This window comes from Maniola hyperantus, chromosome 12, assembly GCF_902806685.2.
Source record: "Maniola hyperantus chromosome 12, iAphHyp1.2, whole genome shotgun sequence".
NCBI lineage: Eukaryota > Metazoa > Arthropoda > Insecta > Lepidoptera > Nymphalidae > Maniola > Maniola hyperantus.
Window position 1 is genome coordinate 6886196 of NC_048547.1, and position 26353 is coordinate 6912548.

At 36.1% G+C, this 26353-nt stretch overlaps 1 protein-coding gene across 3 annotated transcripts; it reads right to left on the bottom strand.

The window, feature by feature from the left end:
- Positions 1-1173: 1173 nt before the first annotated feature.
- LOC117986990 (myrosinase 1-like) lies at positions 1174-26277 on the bottom strand. Of its 3 annotated transcripts, none has more exons than XM_069502096.1 (10): positions 26157-26277; positions 20194-20327; positions 17354-17522; positions 16285-16555; positions 14311-14446; positions 12402-12499; positions 11424-11555; positions 10693-10866; positions 6978-7222; positions 1174-1442 (listed from the first exon to the last, which is right to left on the bottom strand). In XM_069502096.1, the coding sequence occupies exons 3-10, from the start codon at positions 17506-17508 to the stop codon at positions 1289-1291; spliced, it is 1365 nt and encodes a 454-aa protein (XP_069358197.1). In that variant the 5' UTR covers positions 17509-17522; positions 20194-20327; positions 26157-26277; the 3' UTR covers positions 1174-1288. The 3 variants fall into 3 exon arrangements, with proteins under 3 accessions (XP_069358197.1, XP_034829843.1, XP_069358198.1); XM_034973952.2 differs by lacking the exon at positions 26157-26277 and adding an exon at positions 21324-21475; XM_069502097.1 differs by lacking the exon at positions 26157-26277 and adding an exon at positions 20421-20802.
- Between the last annotated feature and the right edge of the window lie 76 nt (positions 26278-26353).

The window sequence follows — 26353 nt, forward strand, 5'->3', positions numbered from 1 at the left end:
TGCGTAAAATGTAGTAGTGTTGAAGATTTAGATATGTGTGTGTTAATAATGACACAAAACTTTGTTGAGCGAGTGTGTCAAGTTGTCTATGTAGTGTTTCCTCGTCCCGCACCAAAAGTGACAGAAATTTTTATTCGTAATATTAGGCGCGTTACAAGTCCATAGGTTAAATCGTCCAAGCGCTCGTTCACACAAAAACTGCGATGGCAACCGCACAAACGCACAGAAGGCGTCACAAGCGTTCCTGTGTCTGAAAACCGTACTCACTGAATATTTTAAAAGCTAATGTGTCTGTCTGTCTGTCTGTCTGTTACCTTTTGACAAAATTCGTTATAGAAATAGCTTGTACACCAAAACCGGAAATAAGCTTTTTAGGACATTTTATATCGGAAAATTAACGAATTTATTAATAAGCTTATGCCCGCGGCTTCACCTGCTTCGACTACACAAATTTCAAACCCTTATTTTACCTCCTTGGGGGTTGAATGTTCAAAAATCTTTTCTTAGCGGATGCCTACGTCATAATAGCTATCTGCATGCTAAATTTTAGCACGATCCGTCCAGTAGTTTGAGCTGTGCGTTGATAGATCAGTCAGTCACCTTTTCCGTTTATATATTTAGACTAGCTTATGCTCGCGACTTTGTCCGCGTGGACTACACAAATTTCAAACCCCTATTTCATTGAATGTTGAATTTTCAAAAATCCTTTCTTAGCGGATGCATACGTCATAATAGCTATCTGCATGCCAAATTTCAGCCCGTTCCGTCCAGTAGTTTGACCTGTGCGTTGATAGATCAGTCAGTCAGTCAGTCAGTCAGTCAGTCAGTCAGTCAGTCAGTCACCTTTTCCTTTTATATATTTAGATTTAGATATTTCATTCCATAAAACCTACCTATTTAATTGACTATTTAGCTCAATATGGTGGCTAATTGTTTAGGCATTAAATTAATACCTAGTCTGTCGAGAATTTTGTGACCATAGGTACTATTCACTCCACCCAGTTATCCTTGAGAGCTTTGCACTCGAAATTTTAGACGAGTATAACAATACCTGGGACACAGATCTAGCTAGGTTGGTCCAGTTTCGCGAAAGAGGTTAGCCGAGTCCAACTAGGCTGGTCAGATAAGTCGCACGTATGAGCTAGTATTCTAGGTACGTATTAAAATAAAACATTTTTTTAAACAACAGGAAACTTTAACATCAACTATTTACAAATTTACAAATATAAATAATAATTTATAATCTATTAAGTTAACATCTTAACCTATGTACTATTATTACTCTGTGTTATAAATTATTAAATTTATATGAAGGCATTTTTATGTAGTTGAAGTTGATGCGCCGGGTCCGCACAATCTCTTTGTAGTTTAGAGCTGATAATTTTGGCGTTCTCGTCCTTTCTGTACTATTGAAATCTACGTGGAAAAGACCAAACTTTACTCTGAAACAAAAAAAAAACAGCAACTTAATAAGGTAATAAATAATGTTCGTATTGTAACAGTAGCTATTCATAACATTCTGAGTTCTATGTCAGACATGATAGAGATCGATGCTAACGGAGAGGAAAGTTTAGAGCATTCGGCGTAAGGTTAGTAGGTACATGTCTGTCGGTATTCTACACGATATACTTCGGAAAGTATGCCAAGGAACTATTTGTTCAAGTTCCCCCTCGCCACTTTACAATCAGACCGCAAAGCATCGTAAAGGACTGCAACCCTAACATATTCATTGTCTAAATTCCACGGACTTGGACACTACTAGAATGGGGAATGCCCCTTAGGCTGCATCATCACCTACTATTTGAAGTGATTGCAGTCAATCCCATGCCTATTTCATAGTCAAGCGCGGGTCAGACTCGCACAAGAAGGCTTCCGTACAAGAAATAACACTTCATTTTTAGTTTTCATGGTTGCCATTTTGAAATTTTGATTATTTGTTATTATAGCGGCGAAATACACATTTCGTGAAAATTTCAGCACTCTACATATTACGGTTCACAAGATACAGCCCGCTGACAGACAAACAGACCAACGGAAGAACGGACAGCGCGGAGGCTTAGTAAAAGGGTTCCACTTGCACCCTTCGGTGTACGGAGCCCTAAAATTAAAAATTGGATTGGCTTTCATGCGAAAAAGTAATAATTAATCGAATTCGATAAATAGATAAGTAGATAGTATATTATATTTTACGGTAAATCTCTCAAAACAGACACGAATAAATAAGGTAAGAGAAAATATTACTAGATTTCTGGAGACTATTAATTATTATAAACAAAGATATAATGTTCTACAGTTTGAAATAATTATTGTGAGGAATCTAAATAAAGATTTCATTAATTTTTTATTTAAGATTAGATGTGAAGAATGAAGATGTTGTTTTCTACCTACTTAATTTTGATTTTTTGATTTCAAAACAATGCGATAATATTTTACTGTACCTACCTATGAGCCTACCTACAAACGTAGATTTGTACAAATATTTAAATAAGCCTTATCTAAATAATTCCAGCTGTAACCGAGGATAAGTTCATTGCAGGTTGGAATCAGTGAACTTTCTACTCTAAAGTTTTCTGCGGTTTGGCCCTGTTCAAAATTTCCATCTGTAATTGGGTTGAAATCCTAGAACTTATAATAATTTAAGATCTAATCATGAATCGAAGAGCGCCTGCTAGTTGATCTTGATCAATTTAAAACTGACTTTTCTACCAAACATTTGAATAAATATTAAAAACTAGCTGCCCCGGCGAACTTCGTACCGCCTAAAAGTCGATTCTTTTTCAGGATTCAGTCGATTTTTTTCCCCGTACTTCAAGGAATATTATGAAAAAAGTATTAGCGAAATCGGTTCAGCTGTTCTCGAGATTTGCGATCAGCAACACATTTTGCGATTCATTTTTATATATAGAGAAGATTTAACCATCTTCACCATAACCTGCCTATCTTAAAATATCAGACAGCTGTTATCTTAATGCCGAAATCCATATCTATACTAATATTATGCGAAAGTGTGTCAGTTTGTCTGTCTGCTAGCTTTTCACGGGTCTACAGTCTAACCAAGAATTAGCTTAGATCCCGGGGATGGACTTATATGAATGGATTTATATGAAATTTGGTACAGAAGTAGCTTACGTCCCGAAAATTGATATAGGCAACTTTTATCCCGGAAAAGCAAAAAGTTCCCATGGGATTTAAAAAATCTAAATCAACGTGGATGAAGTCGCGGGCATCATCTAGTATTTCATAAATTATCAAACTATCTATAAACTGTTGTTAGTTATTTTGCAACCTTGTTACTGTCAAAAATGATCATAGAATCACCATAGAATATTTGATAAGTAGCAACGTTTCTTATTCTTTAGATAAAGTTTATCTGGTGGTTGTGAAACAGACCTTAAATCTATCTGTAATCTGTCGATAAGCTACAAGACGTAATGATAGTTTTTGTATTTGGAATCCGTCAAAATGTCAAATTTATTCGATAGATAAAGTTTATCTGGTCTGACGGTTGTGAAACAGGTACTTATTATTATTAACTAGCTAAATGACGCCAGCAATGACGAAGACTAGATAGATGACGCCCACGACTTCGTCCGCGTGGATTTAACTTTACAGGGTTCTGTACTCGCAGGGTGCCAACGCGCAACAACATCCTATTACTAAGCCTCCGCTATCCTTCCGTCCGTCCGTCTGTCAGTGGGCAGTGGCTGAAAATTTCAAACTATTATACACTCGTAAACCGCAATAGTTTGAAATTTTCACATAATGTGTATTTCTATTGTCGCTATAACAATGAATAATAATAAAATTAAAAATACCGCCATAAAAATTTCAAAATAAATAAAAAGTGTTATTTCTTGTACGATGGTATGGAAACCTGCATGCGCGATTCCGATTTGCACTTGACTGATTTTTTTAAAATCCCGTAGAGACTTTGATTTTATGGAATTTTTAAAAGTATCCTATACCCATCTACGGGATGCGAGGTTTGTTAAGAATCCCGTGGGAATATCTTTAATTTTCTGGGAACAGTCCATGTCCGTTCCCGGGATGCAAGCTATCTGTGTAACAAATTTCGTCAAAATCGGTTAAGCAGATGGACCGTGAAAAGCTAGCAGACAGACAGACACACCTTTGAATTTATTTAATAAGAAATCTTTTGTATGAAATATACCTAATACATATTTATAGTTATGTTATCAACGCTAGTGTTCCAGTAAATTTCCAGTGCATATTATAATTTATTAATTATTGTTTTTTTACTGTTAGCAAGCTGTTAGTGATTGACAATACACGTGTAGGTCTAGATAATCTAGATTTTCAAATAACAGGAAGCAAAAAGTCTGGCTGTTGAATTGAATGTGTCATTGTATGAAAATATACATAAAAGGCTGTGCAATTCTATTGTACTTCCTACTCAGTAATTTTATGAGTTAAGAATTCTTCTACATTAATAAAGTACCTACTATTGTACGTACTAATATTGTTCTATTTTTAAAGAATATCAGCCAAATTGCTGACTAATATTCCCCTTTCCCCTCCAATTAAGAGTAAAGCTTGTGCTAGGAGTAGGTAAGACAATAGTGCAACGGGTGGGATTTGAACCGGCGACCTTTCGGTTTTCAGTCCTATAACCGTTGAGCTATCGAGGCTATGTTAGGCTGTTTGAGCATTCAGCATGAATTTCCGCTACGCCATGCACGGGAAAGGAAATGATTGACTATAATTGTTATTACAGGGTATAAGAGACATGTTGACATGCATGTTATCGAAAACTAGCTAATAGGTTGCACTGAAGGCCTATAACGAAATCACGAATACCATTTATCTCGAAAGTGATGGCAGATGTGTTACCGTCGATGTACAGTACGCGGCAGAAAGTAATGAACATCGGCATTTAGATTGACATTTCTGCTTTGTAGAGCGTTGTCTCTGTCACTCATACCTATATGACGTTTTGTCGGTCTCAATGACAGGGAAGGCGCTCTACAAATCTGCTATCTCCTTCTAAATGTCGATATACATTACTTTCGGCCGCGTACTGTACTTAATTTGTAATGTAATAATGCTAAGCACGCAATGTATCCGCGAACAATGCAGTCACAATTATTATGAATGCTCCGCAACCAAAGATCGCCGCCACCCGCCAAAAAGCGTTTGTAGGCTTAGGCTCCGCGCAAACGGGTCATCGACCACAGTCAGCGGTGGATGGCGACTAGCTGATTACATGATTCTTAACATCTTTTGTATGGAATCACCGCAAACGTGTAGCGAATGGCGTCCACTCGCGATTCAGTGTTTATTAGGCCAATTCAATTCAATTCAAATTTCTTTATTGTAAACAGTGAAGATGTTACAAAAACAAAAAAGTACTGCCAAATTCTGCCTATTAGCATGCAATATGTTATGGAGAGGAGGAGGGATGGATGTCAGGAGAGTGTTACAAATTGCAGTGACTACCAATAAAACGAGAGTGGTCGGTGACCACCACTTGTGGTCGGTGACCACCACTTGTGGTTGGTGGCCACTCGTGGCAGCCACCGACTTCCATCGTTTGCGCGGTACCAAAGGACGTGGCGCGCGACAGCCACTGGTTGCTGTGGCCGGTGGCCCGTTTGCGTGGAGCCTTAGACCAAGTCATGACCCTCGTTGAACTTTGGATAAACAGCTGATCGTTTGTGTTAAATATCGTCATTTGATTCTTTTTATTCATATCAACATTTGAGGTAGATTACACAGGTGTTTCTTTGTTAAAGACATGTGAATAAAACATGGCCAAAGTCATGAAAAGACTGATGAAAAGTTCCATGAGGACTCAGAAGTCAGAATCATGTAGGTATTACTGAATCCCTGATTTCAGTTTTCGTTAGCATATTTCTTTAACAGTTGTATGGAGTTTCTCTACGTGATCAAATCAGAAACGAGCAGATCCGTAGGAGAACTAGAGTAACCGACATAGCTCAACGGGTTGCGAAGCTGAAGTGGCAATGGGCAGGGCACATAGTTCGTACAACCGATAGACGTTGGGGTCCCAAGGTGCTGGAGTGGCGACCTCGCACCGGAAGACGCAGCGTTGGAAGACCCCCCCACTGGGTGGACGGACGACATCAGACGAGTCGCAGGGAGCCGCTGGATCCAGGCGGCAAGGCCGTGGCGTGTGGACTGTGGAAGTCCCTACAAGAGACCTATGTCCAGCAGTGGACGTCTATTGGTTGATGATGATGTTGGATATCCACTCTCGTATATTCAAGACGTTCGTGAATACATCTTTAAGCGGATGCAAGACGGTGACATCGTAATTCAAAAACATTATCTTCAATTAGATGTTAAGTTATTCATCCGAGCCTCAAGAGGTCGTGAGTCACGGTTTAATCTTTTAATAGTCTATCAGTAATTTAATTGTATAACATAGGTACACTTCCGTGCTGTTAAACTAAACTACCTAAGTATCTGTGTCAAAAAATTGATGCGTTTGCAAGGGCCGTAACAATTTTATTACAATATATCCAAATCTAATCAGGCATTTAGAAGTTATAGTGGAATAAATAAACATAGATATAACTTCATCATCATCATCATCATCAACATGATCAACCCATCGCCGGCTCACTACAGAGCACGGGTCTCCTCTCAGAGTGAGAAGGGTTTTGGCCATAGTCTACCACGCTAGCCATGCGCGGATTGGTAGACTTCATACACCTTTGAGAACATTATGGAGAACTCTCAGGCATGCAGGTTTACTCATGATGTTTTCCTTCACAGTTAAAGCAAGTGATATTTAATTACTTAAAACGCACATAACTCGGAAAAGTTAAAGGTGCGTGCTCGGGATTGAACCCCCTACCTCCGATTAGAAGGCGGACGTCCTAACCACTAGTATGAATACCTATAGGTATATTCATACGTACATACAATATGAACCCTGAAACATTACACTCATTTTTAAGCAGTCGTGTAAAAAGCTTTTATAAACAACTTACGTGTATCCATCTGACCATTCAAAATCATCCATGAGCGTCCATGCAAAATATCCTTCAACTCTGCATCCATCTTCGTGCATAGCTAGCAATAGTTGGTAGAGATACTTATTGAAATAGGACACTCGTGCGTAGTCGTTGAGACCACCGAAGTCAGAGGATCCGTTTTCCGTTATTATAATAGGAACCCTGGTTCCATAATTATTAGTAATCCAATTGACAATTTTTCGTAAGCCCGGTGGGTGTACCTGTAAATAAATTACATATTTTATATTTTTTAATCCATACCAATATTTAAAAAAATCTGATAACCCGTACTTGTCAAAGGTGTTACACACACCTTCACACAAAGTCACACTTGGCCAGCATGGTGGACTATGGCCAAATCCTTCTGATTCTGAGAGGATACCCGTGCTGAGTAGTGCGCTGGCGATGGATTGATGCCGATGAATATTACAAATGCTAAAGTGTGTCTCTCTCTGTCACCTATTCACAGTCTATGCGTTTTAACGACTAACATAATTTCCCAGAAAATCAAAGAGTTTCCACGGAATTTTTAAAAATCTTAATTGCACACGGATCAAGTAGCGGGCATCATCTAATAATCATTATTATATGGAGTATATGTCACAGTCTATCTGTCACAACGTTCAAGGCTCATGTTGAACCAATCTTGATCGGCACAAAGCTAGCTTGCTTCTAGAAACGGACATGGGATACTTTTTATCGCAGAAAAACAAAAAAGTTCCAGCAAAAAATGAGAACGAATTTTCAGAAAAAATCCTAGTTTCCTCACAAGTGAAGGTATCTTATCACACAATATTTATAGTGCTCCAGAACATTAAATTATTTACGTAGATAAAGTAACAGCCTGTTATATCTCAGAATTTCCCCTGAGAACTTTGGTACAGATTTTCTTTACAGATTATCTTTACTGAATAGAGGAAAACTTAAGTAATACACTTGTAATTGGTTTAGATTGAGTAAATCATACCTAATATATTTTTCTAGTCAAGACCCTAATAATTATTAGTAACCTACCTACTTTTAGAAAGAAAAAAACTAAATCCATACTAATATTATAAATGCGAAAGTGTGTCTGTCTGTCTGCTAGCCTTTCACGGCTCATCCTTTCAACCGATTTTGACGAAATTTGGTACAGAGATAGCTTGCATACCGGGGAAAGACAAGGCTACCTTTTATCCCGGAAAACCAACGAGTTCCCAAGGGATTTAAAAAAACCTAAATCCACGCGTACGAAGTCGCGGGCATCAGCTAGTAAATTATATTACTATTAATAAGCACATTATAATAATTTGAAGAAATATACTTCCTTATACCTACTCGCAAAAAACTAACAAAATGCAACAGCAGAAATAAAATACGAATTGTAAAATAAATTATCATGAGTAACAAGTATATTATTATAATAGAGCTTATTACTATAACATAAGAAAATAATGTTAATAATAGCTTTAATGTATATTGAAGTAAGCACTGTATTAGGCAATATAGTTTTAGTATACATCAGAAACAAAAGCACAAATTCATACCACTACCCTTATTATAAATGCGAAAGTGTTTGTTTATTGGTTTGTCCTTCAATCACATTGCAACGGAGAAACGGATCGACGTGATTGTTTGCGTTGGTATAGTTTAAGATCAGGAGAATAACATAGGCTACTTTTTATCCCGGGAAATCAAAGAGTTACCGCGGAATTTGTAAAAACCTAAATCTACGCGTACGAAGTCGTGGGCATCAGTTAGTCTAAATATATAAAAGGTAACTGACTGATTGACTGACTGATCTATCATCGCATGAAATTTGGCATGCAGATAGCTATTATGACGTAGGCATCCGCTAAGAAAGGATTTTTGAAAATTCAACCCCTAAGGGAGTGAAAAAGGGGTAATCAAAGAGTTCCCGCAGGATTTTGAAAAACCTTAATCTAACGCGTACGAAGTAGCGGGCATCAGTTAGTTTAAATGTATAAAAGGTGACTGACTGACTGACTGATCTATCATCGCATAGCTTAAACTACTGGACGGATCGGGCTGATATTTTGGCATGCAGGTAGTTTTATTGTGACGTAGACATTCACTAAGACTTTTTTTTTTAAAATTCAACCCCTACGGCGGTGAAATAGGGGTTTGAAAGCTGTGTAGTCCACGCGGACGTATTCGCGAGCATAAGCTAGTTAATTTATATTCTTGCCCTTGATTATTGCGGATATAGGTAAAACACACATACCTAAACTAAACTAAGACTAGATTGATAGAGACTAACAATTAAAGCATAAACATCGCAGACAAGTTCTCTGTCAATATCATTTGAAGTATTAGGCTGTTGTCTGACCGCCGACGAGGCCGTCGATTAGCGAGAAACGAGCTACCGAGCGTAACTAAAAACTAGAAACGAGTTGGCGAGCAAGAGAAGCGAGTTAGCTGGGATAGTTTTGTCGCTGGGTATGAGCGAGTGTATTGAAGTGCGACGGCAAGTATAATCACCCGTCATACATTATTACTTATTGCGACGTCATTGAGCGACTTATCCTTTGCCGCTGCGACAAACTAGTGGTAAAAGGTTCTCGCCGGCAGTGCAGACAGACAGCAATCATCTATTAGGTAATATATTTATCTCTTTTATTGGCATGGAATTATTCATCGATAATACCTACGTATTTTGAGCGAGAAAAATATACCTATCTAATCGATAGCTAGTCGGTTCCTCATCAGCAGTGGGACAAGTGCCTAAAGCGGTAAATCATTTGCAGACTTGCTATCGGTTTATTAAAAAAATAGACATAGAGAATGTCGTCACGGAGGCACTATTGAGATCATTACGGATTTAACGGAAATAAGTTTTTAATTCTTACATGGATAACTTGTACTACAATTATTTAATATTACATAGATACGAGTTTTAAATTCAAAAGCGAACATTTTGTTTTTAAAAACATCCATGTTCGTAAATAAATACATTTAACAAGTTGAATTCCAGTTTACTTTAAAGTCAAGATCGTTAATGCGTAGTTTGAACTGCACGATTATAGTTTTTATTTACTTTTAATGGCTTATGAAGGCCGTGGTTTGAAACGGAGTTCTGGGAATGTGTTTTGAAACAATGGTAAAAATAATTAAAAGAAGAGCGCGTGGTTACTTAGTTCTTTTTTTAAAATCGCATGGGAACTCTTTGATAAAAGGTAGAACTTTGACCGTCTCCCGGATACAAGCTATCTCCATACCTCGTCAAAATTTATTTAAGCGGACGCACCGTGGAAAGGTAACACAGACAGACACACTTTTGCATATTTTATAATGATAATTATTCGTGCGTTCTAAATTTAGCGAATTATATCTTTCAATCACTTCTACTGTATTGGTTTTGATAGAACTCGGCGCAGTGTATCTTAGGGTGATGACCACATTATCCGTATTTTTAACGCGGGTAAAATTAAGTGAAACTTACAAGTTTTCTGTCAAAGTCAAATAATTTATTCAAAATAGGTAGGTAATATTTACACTTTTTGATTCTCGGTTGTTAGATTTGTAAGATGATATAGTGGTGATAATTGTTTACGTGAACTTAAAACTAAAGCTACTAAGTAAATCAAACGCGCTTATGATTTACTTATAATGAGTATTGAGTGCACTCATTATTTTATCATACATCATACAAGCCTGATTGCTATGTTTATCAAAATAATGATAGACTTACTGCCAGCCATTCTGCTCCAGGAATTGGCCATTTAGGATCTTGTTCCGACTTCACTCCTACGTCGTGGTCAAGTGAGGGTATCAGCCAGCCAGGTTCCATTTCAGATGGAGATATCAAAACGCTAGTATAATGGTTGATGCCAAAAAAGTCGGAAGTTCCCCGTACCATTTCAACCTGTAAAAATGATTTACTTACGATTGGGTACTAAGTATAGATCCGAGACATGATTGGTAACTATGGGCGTCATAAGAAAGCTCAGAGTCACTCAACGGGCGACAGAGAGACTTACGTATGCTTGGAGTTACTCTACAATATGATCAAATCAGAAATGAGGAGCTTTATAGACCAGAGTAACCGACATGGCTCAACAAGGGCGGACTTAGCTGTTGATCGAAAATCGAAGATCGAAAGAATCAGCTTGTTATTAATCAGAAAAAAAACCCTTGGCGGCTGCTGGACTATATTATAGTCTATAGACCTACTTACACGAAGAGACTTAATAATATGTTCAGGATTGCACGTCTACCTATTGACGATGATAATGATGAGTAGGTAGTTAAAAATTCTAAACAAGAAAACAGGATCTTAATACAGAGCACGGAAGTTCCTTTTAACATATTATCTCTTTCATCTATTGCCGAATCTATAATAGGATTACATAATATTGTAAAGTTAAACCATTCTACTGGACGAATGCCTTATTTTAGTGAGTTAATGAGTAACAAAATTACCTCTTCGGGAGTAAACACTGGCAGACGAGATCTTGGGTATCCTTGGATTCGACTCATGTTATCAATCCTTTCTCGCACAAGCACGGGGTAGTCTCCCTCTTTGGAATAAACTGGATGGGCGTACAGTCCCAACTACAAAGTTAAAAATATGGACATGTAAATAAACCAAAAAAAATCGGCCAAGTGCGAGTCAGTCTCGCTCACGAAGGGTTCCGTACCATCGTACAAGATTAAGCACTACTTATGCACGTTTTTTAATTTTTAAGGTGGCCATTTTAAAATTCGTCATCTTGGTCTTCTGTATAAATATACACTCTGTGAAAACTTCAACTCTCTACTTCAACTCTCTACTTTTCATGAAATACAGCCCGATGACAGACAGACGGACAGACAACCGAGGCATAGTAATAGGGTCCCGTTGGCACCCAATGGTTACGGAACCCTGAAAATGATTTGAAAAAATTGTTACGAAGAATTCTCTTAATTACCTATATATAGTTTTAAAATATTATTAAGGAAACAATATAACTAGTGTATCAGGTAGCATTTTAACGTAAATATTTACTGTGTTTCTCAGAATTGTGGCACGGAAGTTAATCTTTATAGACAAAATCAAGATTTTTGTCATGCGTCAACTTTCTACAGAGAATGCATGATTGGCCAAGGTTGGACAGTGCAGTGGACTCACACTAGTGATTTACTCGTAACATTTTTTTTAATTTATAGACTAGCGCTTTGCTGCAATCAGACCTGGTGGCAAGTGATGATGCGGCCTAAGATGGAGCGCGCTTGCCTAGAAGATGCCTGTTCACTCTTGACTTGAAGGAGCCATTGGAGGGGAAAACTGATACTGGAAGCTCCAAATCACAAATCGCTTCGTTATAACAGTGGAATTTCGACTACGTAGGTACGAGTGCAGACCATGGCGATGCCTTGCGGTACGATAGTAGAAAGGTTGGAAACTTGGCGTATACATACATGCATCTGAAGGTATCTCTCAGCAGCTTCCACATCTATTTTATTGTTACTATCCTTTGGTTCTCCATAGAACACATCGAGAGTTAGTCCAATTTTACCTGTAAAAATATAGCACAAAATCAGAATATAGCATAAAGTTTTAAATGGCTGTTACTGTGCACTAATACCTATATTACCTATCGTATAGTAAGAAATAAAGAAGATCCTTTTCCATTATGATCAGAAAGTGGTAGGTAGGTATTTTCTAGTGCCATTTTATTTGTGGCTATATGATTAACCACTACTCGTATATTGTCTATTGACTATCTATTCCAGGGTCCTCGAATGTCGTAAATATTTTGTTTGAAAATTTTATTATCATCCTCTAAATATATAAAAGGAAAAGGTAACTCGACTGATCTATCAACGCACAGCTCAAAGTACTGGACAGATTGGGCTGAAATTTGGCATGTTAACTATTATGACGTAGGAGCCGCTTAGAAATGTTTTTCGTAAAATTCAAGCACTATGGGAATAAAATAGGGGTTTTAAATTTGTGTAGTCCATGTGGACGAAGTCGCGGGCATAAGCTAGTTTAATTATAAATTAGTAATAGTGGGCATTACCTATTCTATATAATGCAATAGAGGAGTGCATCCGGAGCGCTCTCCATACAAATGGAGTTCGATTCCTATTTGAATATTATCCGTTTTACTAATTAATCTACGGTTTGTGGTTGATACAAAGTTAGGTACTTGCAAGGACTTTCAGAGGAGGACATTTTTATTCAAATTAGATGATGCCTGCGACTTTGGCCGCGTCTATTTATATTTTTAAAAATCCCATGGGGACTCATTGATTTTCGGGGATAAAAAGTATGCCTATGGCCTTCTCCGGGATGCAAGTTATCTCTGTACCAAATTTCGCCAAATCAGTTGAACAGACGGGGCGTGAAAAGCTGGCAGTCAGACAGACACACTTTCGCACACACACAGATAATATTAGTATGGATTAGTATGGATAGTATGGATTTCATATAAAGCCACGTAACATTAAAACCACATTTTTTTACGAAAACCCGATAAAGCGCAGATTGATTTGTAGAACGTTCCAACAAAATTTCATCAAGTTTTATTGCTTAGTGATATTCAAATAGGAATCAAATTTTGTTTGTATGGAGTAGGTCTGGAGTAGGTACATAACATGCACTCCGAATAATCCGCTCTTAAGATTATAATGTACTCTGGTCTTTCCTACTCTATTTTCTGTATATCGGTAATCCCTATTATTTAACAACATTAACTTAACAATATTAACTTCTTACGATGATAACTGCAAGTAACACTGCAAGTATGAAATTATACATGGATTAATAAAATTCAACTAAGTAATGCAAGACAATAATTATCATCTTAATTGAACAATCATTGCATAACCTTGACGTGTTTAAGATAAAAACTATTCACGGGTGAGCAACTATGTAAAATATAACCTAGAGTATTTGCGTTCCACTTAATTAGAGACATGACTCAATTGTCCTAAAAATTACAAAGTTATAGCACGAAAGTTAGCTCTAATACTAGATAGACTTATCTAATAGTAATAAAATTTAATAAATGAGGCCTTGCAATATATAAGACTAGCTTATGCTCGCGACTTCGTACGCGTGGACGGCTGGAGCTGGAGCTGTGAAATCTACCATAGCACGCAGTACACGACGTGATTACATTGTTGTTTTGCTGAATAAACGCCTTCATACTTTGCCTTGTCTAACAAATCGTACATTCGTATGCTTTTATTATCTTTAGAACCCGAGTTGGATACGTTTCCGTTGAGCATTTTGTGTGTTTCAAGCCTAATATGATTAGCAGCTGAACTCAAGCTTTATTTTCAAATTCAGTTGAAAAGAAGATTATTATAAAAATCAAACCTTTTTGCATTGGTCGAAATTCCTTGTCATATAAATGGTAGGCTCGCGCATGTGCCAAGAGCATATAATGCGAGCATAAATACACTCCAACGCCGTGCGATTGCATAGCCGGAACAAAGTTTTTGAGATCATAACCCTGTGAAAGAATATTTCTTTTATAATCACTACTTAAGAATAACTAAGTAGATGATTTCGTTCGCGTGGCTTTTATTTTTATATGATATTTTTATAATAAACTAGCTTCCCCGGCGCACTTCGTATCGCCTAACAGTCGATTCTTTTTCAGGCAATTTTTTAATTTTTTCTCTCCGTAAAAACCATCCTTGTACTTCAAGGAATATTATAAAAAAAGAATTAGCGAAATCGGTTCAGCTGTTCTCGAGATTTGCGATCAGCAACACATTCAGCGATTGATTTTTATATATAGAGATTATTTCACGTCCGTCTCCTAGAAAGCTAGTATTTCTGTACCTTTCGTCGAAATCGGTTAAACGGATGGCAAGGTAACAGTAAGGTACCTAGCTCTCTCTTTTGCATATGGATTGAAGCAATATAGGTTCACTAGAACTCTAATGTATGGCTAACTTGCTGACACTACACCCAATCTTACGTGGGTTTACCCAGGGGAAAGCTAGTTGATACTAGCTTTCCCTACTATTTTAGTGGTAGTATAAAAAGGGAAAGTTAGAATACGTAATGAACAATTTTAGTAATAATGGAAATATGTAGTATCATAATTAAACAGGTACATTGCCTCCGTTATTTCTGTCACAGAAGTGCAGTTCTGAAATATTAATCTTCTGTAAAAGTTTTGTCTAAAAATAATACATAGTGTTCAACAGCTTACTTAAATATTATGTAAGTGGATAAGCCCTTTTGACGCAAACGACCGGCTTGATCGGATATTCCCAAGAGCTCCATTAGCAATTATACCCACGCTGCAGAAATTATATTTTAGCGATTCAAGAAATTAACAGTGTAACTTGATCGCTGTAAGTTTGTACTTAAATAAAATTTTATGCCTAATAAACTTTTTAAAGAACCGATTGTTTGTAGAACTTTTTACGTATGCGCAATGGAATAGGTAATAATACTTCAAGATAATAATAAACTAATGTCTTTACTAAGTATACAGTTCATCTACTATACTGATTTTAACTTCTCATATTAATATTGCAGAATATAATATTTTCGGGCAGAATTTATGCCAAGCACTTTCCGCGTCAAGATCAAAGAAATTTTGATCACTAAGGTTTTGGTTCATTTTTTTAGGGTACCGTACCTCAAAAGGAAAAAGGAACCCTTAGGTAAAGGATCACTTTGTTGTCTGTCTGTCCATCCGTCGTGTCTGTCAAGAAAATCTATAGGGTACTTTCCGTTGACCTAGAATGATGAAATTTGGCAGGTAGGTAGGTCTTATAGCACCAGTAAGGGTAAAAATCCGAAAACTGTGAATTTGTGTTTACATCACAAAAAAATTAAAATATGTTGTGAACTAATAATTATTATTTTCAGCGAAGTAAGATTACTATACCAAGTGGGGTATCATAATATGAAAGGGATTTACCTGTGTATTCTAAAACAGATTTTTATTTATTTTTATGCATAATAGTTTTTGATTTATCGTGCAAAATGTCGAAAAAATACGGCTGTAGTACGGAACCTTCGGTGCGCGAGTCTGACTTGCCCTTGGCCGGTTTTTAGGGTTCTGTATCATAATGGTAAAAAGGAACCCTAGTGCAACTAAGCCCGTCCATCCGTTATCTGTCACGCCTACGTATTTCAGCTCTACTTTATTATGTAAATGATGTCGACTTGTGGAATAGTGTTAAATAAAGTTTTCTCAACCTTATTGCAAATAATAAATAATATTATATGAATAGATTATTTTTTATTTTTAACCATTTTGTTTTTGAATTATAATGGAAAAAACTGTCACAATTAAGTACAGTAAAAATTTAAAAATTTACTCACGTTATAACAATGTACATGAAGCTCGTTCATCGTCGTCCATGTTTTAACAATATCTCCAAATAAGCTAAACACTACTCTTGCGTAGTCCTCAAAGTAATCCACCATTTTTGGGTTTGTCCACCCACCTAAGTCCATAAGCGCTGTAGGCATATCCCAGTGGAAAAGTGTGACTACGGGGGTTATTTTGGCTTTTATTAGTTCTAGCAAGAGCTTGCGGTAATAACGGACACCTGCTTTATTTATGTAGTGGTCAGTTCCGTTTGGGAGGATCCTATTGTAATAAAAAAATAGATGAGTATTTAGTTGTAAGTTGTAATTATTTTTTTTATAAGTATGTAATTACTATTTTTATGTAAATTCATCAATAGGTATTTAACTTAAATTAAATCTAAATTAAAATGAAGACTTAGATACAAACTAAAATAATTTATAAACTAAATAATTTACAAACTAAAATAAATTAAATTAAATTGAATCTAAAAATCCGAGGTATTCCGAACCAATGGTAGATGCATTTCCGAAAGACATTCCGAACCAGTGGTAGGTGCATTTGACGATTCAAAAGTACTTGTAAAAGTTTAATTGTTTTTTTTTTAAATTTCATCGAGGACACCGCAGCGAGGCCTTCTATCCAAGATTATCATCATCATCATCCCATCGCCGGCCCATTCAAGATGCTGGGTGCAAAAGGCGAAGTATAAAAACCTCAATGTGAGCTTCATATTTGTGCCTTTTGAAGTGGAGGTTCTAGGGCTGTGGGGCCCTGGGGCTGAGCTCTTTTTGAGGAAATTCTCTGTAAATCTATTAACAATAAAGTTGTTTTGAATTAAATTAAATAGTCTTAGTTTGACCATCCAATGGGGCACTACTGCCAGCATCTTGGGTACAATGCCTCGTTGCGGGAGTCTCAATGAGGTTTTAGATTTAATTTAATTTGTTTCAGTTGTTTTTAATTTTATTTAGATTTAAGTTTATTATCATTTTGTTTCTAAAATATCGTACATAATATTCGCAGAAAGATAAGAGCAAGTATTCGTTCTTATCGGTCAAAAGCAATAGTTTTAATTACCTTGGCCATGATATTGACATTCTGTAATATTTGACTCCGAGAGATTGGATCATGATTATGTCTTGCTTATATTTGTGGTAAGAATCGGCAGCTATGTCACCGTTTGAATGATCCACTGTGAAATTTGGATGTTTGTGTAAGTAGGTGTCCCACATACTTTCGCCTTTGCCTGAAACAAAAAATAAAACAATATCAGATCAATCCATCACTGGCCCACTACTGAGCACGGGTGTCCTGAGAGACAATGAGAACGGTCTTAGACCACAGTCCTGACTATGGCTGGCCCAGTGCGGATTAGCAGACTTCACACACCTTTCAGAACATTATGGGTAACACGATGTTTTCCTTCACCATTAATAAAACAACTGATATTTTGGAGGTGCGTGCCTACGATCGATCCCCCAACCTTCCAAATAGAAGGCTGATATCTTAACCACTAGGCTTTCACCACTTTTTAACAATCGATACTTGTATAGGTACGTAATATAAATTTAAATAAAAGACCCCGTTCGTGGATTCGTTTTACATTTACATTAGGTAGGTACCTATCTATAGTACGCGACAGGTCGAGTTAGCAATCGGGGAGGGAATGCCCCGCACACCAGCACAGCCCCCGCGCTAACTCGATGCGGGCGAGCGCAAGTGACGTGCGAGTATGCGGAGCGTCCTCCCGCCTCATACCCCGATTGCCATCTCAACCTGTCGCGGATACTTTATCTCACATAATTTATACAATTAAGTTACTGAATAATTGTTTTTACCAAAAAATAAAACAAGTTCCTATATGGAAGTACCAACTTACATAACCATTACCTACCTACTTAAATTCTTGAACTGATAAAACTTAAACTTAGTGTGAATATGTTACGTCCAAATGACCTTAAAACTAAGTCAACGATGCTAAGAATCTTAATACGCAAAGTTTGAGCCATATATAGTTCTAATCTTTGGACTTTGGTTAAAACTTACCATAACTAGGAACTAATTTAGTTTATATTTTAATTCATAGTTATACAGACATTCACAATTTAACGGCAGGATGGTTGTTAAAATTATTCGATTATTTTAAATTGTAATCCATACTAATTAATATTATACATGCGCAGGTCTGTCTGTCTATCTCTATATATACAACCTGTCACGGTCCATTAGTTTAACCGATTTTGACGAAATTTGGTACAGAGATAGCTTGCATCCCAGATATCGACATAGCTACTTTGAATACCGGAAAATCAAAGAGTTCCCATGGGAATTTTAAAGGTACAACCGTTTATCATAATTAATCACGATTATGATGGGAGATAAATTCAATCCAGGAGATGAAAAAGCTACTTTTAATCGCGGAAAATTGATTAGTTCTCACGGGATTTTTAAAAACCTAAGTCCACGTGGACAGTCTCGTGCATTATCTAGTAGCCTAATAAAAGAGTTTTAATCACCTGAAAATATCTATGTAAAATTTACATATCATAAATATCTCGTTACATAGGTAAAACGTTACATTATCTTTATTTTTCAAAGGCAAAGCTTTTGTCTACCTTAAAAGAAAATGCTTATAGAAATATTTATTACACAAGAAGGGAATAAACACATTCTACGTCAGCGTAAAAAAGAAATAGATGTTATCGTTTAGGCTTGCTTTGTTTTTGCAATTCATAAATCTTTTCCAAGGATAAGGGATTATTTTGGAATTTTAGAAGATACAAACGACAAATAATTTAGGAGTATTGTATTTTTACAATACAATAATGTCAATGTTTTAGGTAGTTACTAACGAGAATAGAGATTTTGATTTTGAAATCAACACGATGTAAATCAAATCATTTCTTCAAAGCAGCTTGGCACTATGTACCTACACTTTTTAACAGTCTTCCAAAAAGGAGGTGGTTCTCATTTCGGCCCACTTTTTTATGTATATACAATATACACCAATTTTTTCGAGGTTTCTGGACCGATGTGCAAATATTTTTTTTTTGATAGTCAGTTGTTGAATTTGTAAGATGGTATAGTGGTGACAATTTTATTAATTACGTTAACTTAAAAGTAAGGACGAGGGTTCCAAACGCGTGCTCTAAGATTAATTATGTATAGAATAATTAATCTAAGCGCGAGGTAATCAAAATCGAATCAGAATCGAATCGCTAATAAAAGTTTGGGAGGTTTTGGCCGTAGTTTTCACCACCATAGAACAAATTATTAATACTTCGACATCAATGGTCACCAGTCACCACCCTACTAACAATGCCGTATGCTAAGCGAATTGCTGAGATCTATAGAGCGCACTTTGACTTTGCTCAGACTTAATATTGAGCTAAAATGACACAGATTTATGTGAGAGATATAGCTCTGTCTCATTTTGACTCCGTCTTAAGTCTAAGCAAAGTCAGAGTGCGCTCTATAGATTTCACCCTGAGTTATACGAGACAGATTTATGTGAGAGATATAGCTCTGTCTCTGTCTTGGTCTCGTTTTAACTCAATCTTAAGTCTGAGCAAAGTCAAAGTGCACTCTATAGATCTCAGCCTCTGTGTATCAACTTTCAATACGACGCACGCCGCGTAGAATTAACTAAGGGTAGGCATGGGTTCAGTTTTTGGAGGACCCCTTAATAGGTGGACAATAGTCATGTCAAACGAGTTGCAAGGAGCCGCTAGTTTCAGGTGGCGCAAGACTATGACGAGTGGACGTCTTAAGTCCAGCGTGGGGGTCTATCGGTTGATGATGATGATGGATTAGGAAAAAGTGCCACACTCTTCCAGGATAGTCTGGTTCCATGTTAAAACTTCCACTTGTGCGATAGCAGTCAAACGTTATTGTAAAAAAATTAAAATAGGACTCACCGTCTTCATTCCAACCCCCCTCAATTTGAAATGCAGCCGTTGCGACTCCGAAAATGAAATTGTCCGGAAACGAATAGTTGCTCAGCCCATTCTTGCTTACTAACGTGCTCACTCCTGTTGCAGTAAACAGCAGGCTGCAATCAAATAAATCATGTTTAATATATGGAAAAAATTATATAAATAATTCATTTTTTTAATTTTAGACTAGAGCTTGGCTGCAATCAGACCTGCTGGCAAGTGATGATGCAGCCTAAGGTGGATCACGCTTGTCTATGCACTCTTGAATGTACCCATATTAAAAGTGAAGGGGAAAACTGGCGCCGGAAGAGCGGTGCGTAATTTTTAAAATTCCACCTGCTCTGGATGACCTAAGGCTAAATGAAACAAAAAAGTCCCGATCCCGAACCTTCGCTTTAGTGACGTTCGCGCTAATATTACAGGAAAGAGATCAACAAAAATATAAATTTTATTACAAGCAAAAAACATTAATACATAACTAAACCATAATACTATTGTTACTTCAATATGGTGATATCGGAGGTTAAAGTTTTTGTTATTTTAAGTAAGTAGGTACCTAAATTATTAGGTATCGTCATCAGAGGTATTGTTATCAGTTTTATTATGTGTTAAAAGTACCGATATCAATAATAATTTATAAAATTATGATTACGATTATATTTTTCATTCCGAACATTAATATTTTAGGTATAAGTAGGGCGTTTTTCAATACAGGTAATTTATTAACTGCTCAAATCGCTGTCCTTTAAAAGTGTAGATTGGTTGATATAGTCATACAACAAAACTTAAGATCAATTTTTTTTGAAATACAGTTTATAATTATTTAAATTTCAACTAGGTACTTAAGTAGTAATAATTGCACGCAATTAACTGCATGCGCATCACTGTAACTCCATTCCAAGTTGTCTCGTGAAACTAATAAAGATAATCCATCACTCTACCTATCACTAACAAAATATTTAAATTAAAAATAATCTGACAGAAACAATAGTAAGTATATTTATCGAACACTGAACACATTTTAATCACATAACTATATTATTTTATAGTTTGAATACAACAGCAAGAAACAGTTTGATAAAATTTTGCGAAAAAATAAATAATTTTTTAACCTGAAGCACGCTAGAATGACGATATGGGCGACTCTACTCAGGCTCTGCATTTTGCTAACTAAATTATGATCTGATGTTGTTATTAATACAACTTAATTTGCAACCTTTACCACGGAACAACCTTCTACTTAGGGTTTTCCATTGTGATATATCGGACATATTCTATACTTCCTAATCAGGATTTGATTTATAAGCATTTTATAAGTGATATAATGTTTCCTTCCTATAGGAAATGCAATTATCTAGATATTTTATTAACCCCATTAATACCATTAACTCTTTTTAACAAATTATTATTATCCAAGAGCCGTTTTTTTTAATTCTTATTTTTAGTTAGGGCTTAAATTCCAATACCAAAAAACCTTAATTACACTTATTGAAATATAAAACATATAAAATCACATCCAAATTTACACACACCGAAATGTTAAAAATAACATTTTTCGCTAAGATTTTCTATAAAACAATAAATAAATAAAATGATTTACTTGGATATTTAGTCTTCCGTACCTAAAAAGGAAAAATGGGATCCTTATAGGATCAGTTCGTTGCCTGTCTGTCTGTCTGCCAAGAAACCAATAGGGTACCTACTTACCGTTGACCTAGAATCATGAAATTTGGTAGGTAGGTAGGTTTTATAGCACACGTAAGGCGAAAAATCCAAAAACCGTGAATTTGTGGTTATATCACGAAAAAAAAATTAAAATGTGTTCATGAACAAATAATTAGTATTTTCAATTTTCAAAGTAAGATTACTATTTCAAGTGGTGTATCATTTAAAAGGGCAATCTTTACATGTACATTCTAAAACAGATTATTATTTATTTTGATGCTAAAATAATATCTTTTGTACAAAATGTCGAAAATAATACGACTGTAGTACGGACCCCTCGGTGCGCGGGTCTGACTCGCACTTGACCGGTTTTTTCTTTATAAGGACATAGCAAAAATTTTAAGAGAAAATAATATGTTAATTAACCGGTCTCAATAGTGGTTTTTATTGGCAAACAATAAAATTTTAATACACTTTACTTTCTACTTTATTTTTTAGAACACAAATACCTACATCATTATTTGATTTATATACCTAACTATAATAAAATCGTAACTGAACAATTTCTGTACATTAAAAATATTTTGAAAATTTTAATCTGAGGAAGCATTATTGTCGATATATTATTATGTATAGAACCCAAAACGTTTTTTTTAATTCTTGTACTTGCTTGCGCAATGCTTGCGCAGTGCACATCATGCTGAAATTACAACTAACCAAAATATTTTAGGTTAACATGTAAGATGGATTTGTCCTGTAAAACAATAGGGTTCCTTCAGAACAACTCCGTCAAATCTTGACCGATTTTGTCAATTTTTCCTTCCAAAAGTTGCACTGTCAGATTGGTTCCATGAAAGATTTGAAGAATTATGTTTTAGAGAGCAATTCCGAACAGTGTAATACATAGTTTAGTACAAAGTAAACTAGGTAGGTCATGTGGGTTCACATAATCCATACTAATATTATAAATGCGAAAGTGTTTCTGTCTGTCTGTCTGTCTGACTATCTGTCTGCTAGCCTTTTACGGCTCAATCGTTCAACCGATTTTGACCAAAATATTTGGTACAGCGATAGCTTGCATCCAAGGGAAGGACATAGGCTACTTTTTATCCCGGAAAATCAAAGAGTTCCCACGGGATTTTCAAATCCTAAATCCACGCGGACGAAGTCGTGGGCATCATCTAGTAATTCATATTTCCTGTACGAATCCAGAGTAATAATAATAATCGGTCACCCATCCATGCACCAACTTGGCTAAACATTGCGTCAGACAACTTGAAATAATTGTGTTCTCTTTACAGTGCATTCTCACAATTACGTATAAGTAGTCCGCGACAGGTCGAGATGGCAATCGGGGTGTGAGGTGCGGGGCGTTCCCTTCCCTATTGCCATCTCGTCCTGTCGCATACTATATGTAGGTATAATGCAATGAAATGAAACAATTAAATATGTACATACTTTATTGTTCACTAAAGAAAATGCAAACAAATGATAAAATAAACATAAAAATAGGTACCTACCTATAATTGGCGGCCTTATCGCTTTGAAGCGATCTCTACCGGTCTACAATGTTGCAGAGGATTCACAGACTAGTGACAAAGTATAAGGTGTACGGAAGTTATCTAACCTAACCTAAATAATAATAGGTAGATATATAAATAAAAATATAGACATAGGCATACACAGGTACATTCATAGAATAATATAATATAATACAATGTGTTATACAAAAAGACTAAAATAAAATAAAATCCACAAGGTAGATAAGAATTTAATTTAAAACGCAGGTATTGAGTAGTTAATTCTATGTACTTTCACGATATTATCTCTATCGAAACTCATTGCTTTAATCTTAGTACAATGGAACGATAATCCTTCTCTTATTAACGAATAAATAAATTATAAATATGATTGCATGGATCATAATTATAATACTATCATTATTATTATTACAGTACCTACACGATTACTTTTGTGTGTACTTTGAGCAAAAAACGAGCCAACCTTCTCGTGACATGAGGTGATCAAGTAAGTCATAAGTGACTCAGTATAATATATTTTTTATATTCCTTATATAAGTGTCTATATATTAAAACTTGGGTATAAAACTACGGCCACACCTGCGTGACATAAACACAGGATGCGATGCGGTAGCGTCCACGAAGCGAATCTAGACGTGCAGGAGTACCTAGTGGTCGCGTAGGTATGCCTGGCGACTGATGTTCCCGCCACATATCTACTCATGTGTTCCTGCTTCGCAGTCACTTTGGTTGCGCAGTTTTGGACGATGCTTTAGCCACATTTTAAAAAAATCTTTAGAAGATTCATCTTTTCTACTCACTGGATACATATCTTTACAAGATTTACTTTTATATTATTTTGCGTTGTACATAAAATATTTAGTGTCCCAAAATCACGGAACATAATACATACTAATATTATTATAAATGCGAAAGTCTATTACAAATGTGCCTATTACTTTTTCCCAACTCATCCTTTAAACTTACTTTTATTCTGGAAAATCAAAGTGTTCCCACGGGATATCTTTTAAAAGCTTGTCTCTCAAATCGATATTAAGGAAAAGTACAAAGATTGCTTTAAATATTCTAGGTCCTGGAGATGAACATAAGCTACTTTTATCCCGGAAAACTAAAGAACTCCCACGGGATTTTTAAAAACCTACACCTACGTGAACGAAGTTGCAAGCCTCTTTTAAATGCGAAAGTAAATCAGCCTGTCTGTTTGTCTAAAAGATTATCTGACACATCCACTTAACAGATGTTGATGAAATTCGACACAGAGCGAAGACGGATCTAGGCTTTAATTTTGCGAAAAAATCAGAGTTCCCACGGAAGTTTTAGAAAACCTAAACCACGCGGACTATATCCCGGCAATCATTTTGTATTAAAAAATGATGTAGAAAAAAATCGGGTCATAAAAAATAACGTTTTATTTCCTTCCTATTTTGACAAAAACACGGTGTAGCCTTAGGGCAGCATCATATATCGTTTAAGAGTACAACTGTGCCAGTAGTACGGAATAAAAAATTGTTGTCTCTAACAAGTGACAGAACCGGACTTAAAAGCTTATGGGCTAAGAGCCAGCGCGCGCCAGACCTTCATTAGATATTTTATATGAAAGTTTCTCTGCATATTGTCCCTAACACTGGAAGGAACGTTTGCTTGAATGTGTGTTTGGATTATGGTGGTTTTGGGAGACAACAGTATAAAGTCTAATTGTCTAATATACTGAATAGTATTAGAAATCACGTCATGCATTGCCAGACACAGTATCATGGCAACGCCCTGACACCATTAAAGTTTAAAAGTGTAAGGGTGTCTGGCAGGGGATTTCTAAGACATATTTTAACATGCAAATCATGTTAAAATAAAAATAAAATATACAAATGCGCCATTGTGTGTCTGTTTATCATTTCATGCTATTTCCACGGAAAAATGTTTTACGATGGGCGCTACATCTTAAATTCCAATATTGCATTTCCGCCTTGGACATCTCGATCTCGCCCGCCTTGCAAAACTGAATTATGGTAATCTCTCTACTAGTTACCGCTCCGCTGTAAGAAGCTTTTCACCTTTACCGTAGATATTCAGAAGCTTCGATCTATTAAATTGATGTTAGAATACTTTAACATTACCTTCTTATTTAATACTAGCTGATGCCCACAACTTCGTCAGAATAGCATTATTTTTTAAAAATCCAGTGGGAACTCTTTGATTTTCCGGGATAAAAAGTAGATACCTATGTCACTCTCCAGGTCTTCAACTATTATACCCATGCAAAAAATCACGTCAATCCGTTGCTCCGTTGAATGACAAACCAATAAACCAACAAACAAACACACTTTCGCATTTATAATATGGGTAGTGGTAATATGAGTAGAGATTTTATTTTTGGTACCTACAGTATTTGTGTTGAAAAATTTCTTATGCCCGGTTTCTGAACTCGCCAGTAATGTTCCCATTAGCTATTGATTCAATAAAGTTATGTATAGGATAAACGTCGTCGGTTAACGTGACAAAATTCTTCTTTTCTATATATAAAAATGAATCGCTGAATGTGTTGCTGATCCCGCATCTCGAGAACAGCTGAACCGATTTCACTAATTCTTTTTTATAATACCTATTCCTTGAAGTACGAGGATGGTTCTTACAGAGAGAAAAGTTTAAAAAAAAATCCTGAAAAAGAATCGACTGTTAGGCGGTACGAAGTTCGCCGGGGCAGCTAGTTATAAATAGATATGTATGACCAGTTAAACTCACGTGTTTGATGCAGTATTTCGAACCCATTCTGAGGGCCGGTTGTTTCAAACCATTGGTCTTCGTAAGATCCGTTCGTTAAAATTTAACGGACGTAGACGAACTTTAACGTCTGTTAATTTAAGTGCGTTGCTTCATTGTACAAAAAACTGTTCGTCATTGTTATTTTGGTTGCGAAACTAACCCTAAAAATTAACTTA

Excerpts from the sequence above, each read along its gene's own strand:
- LOC117986990 (XM_034973952.2), bottom strand. The coding sequence starts at position 21,373 with ATGCAGAGCCTGAGTAGAGTCGCCCATATCGTCATTCTAGCGTGCTTC. Across the intron at positions 20,328-21,323 it reads GTCATTCTAGCGTGCTTCAG|CCTGCTGTTTACTGCAACAG; the intron begins GTTAAAAAATTA and ends ATTTGATTGCAG. Across the intron at positions 12,500-14,310 it reads ATTTCGACCAATGCAAAAAG|GTAAAATTGGACTAACTCTC; the intron begins GTTTGATTTTTA and ends ATATTTTTACAG.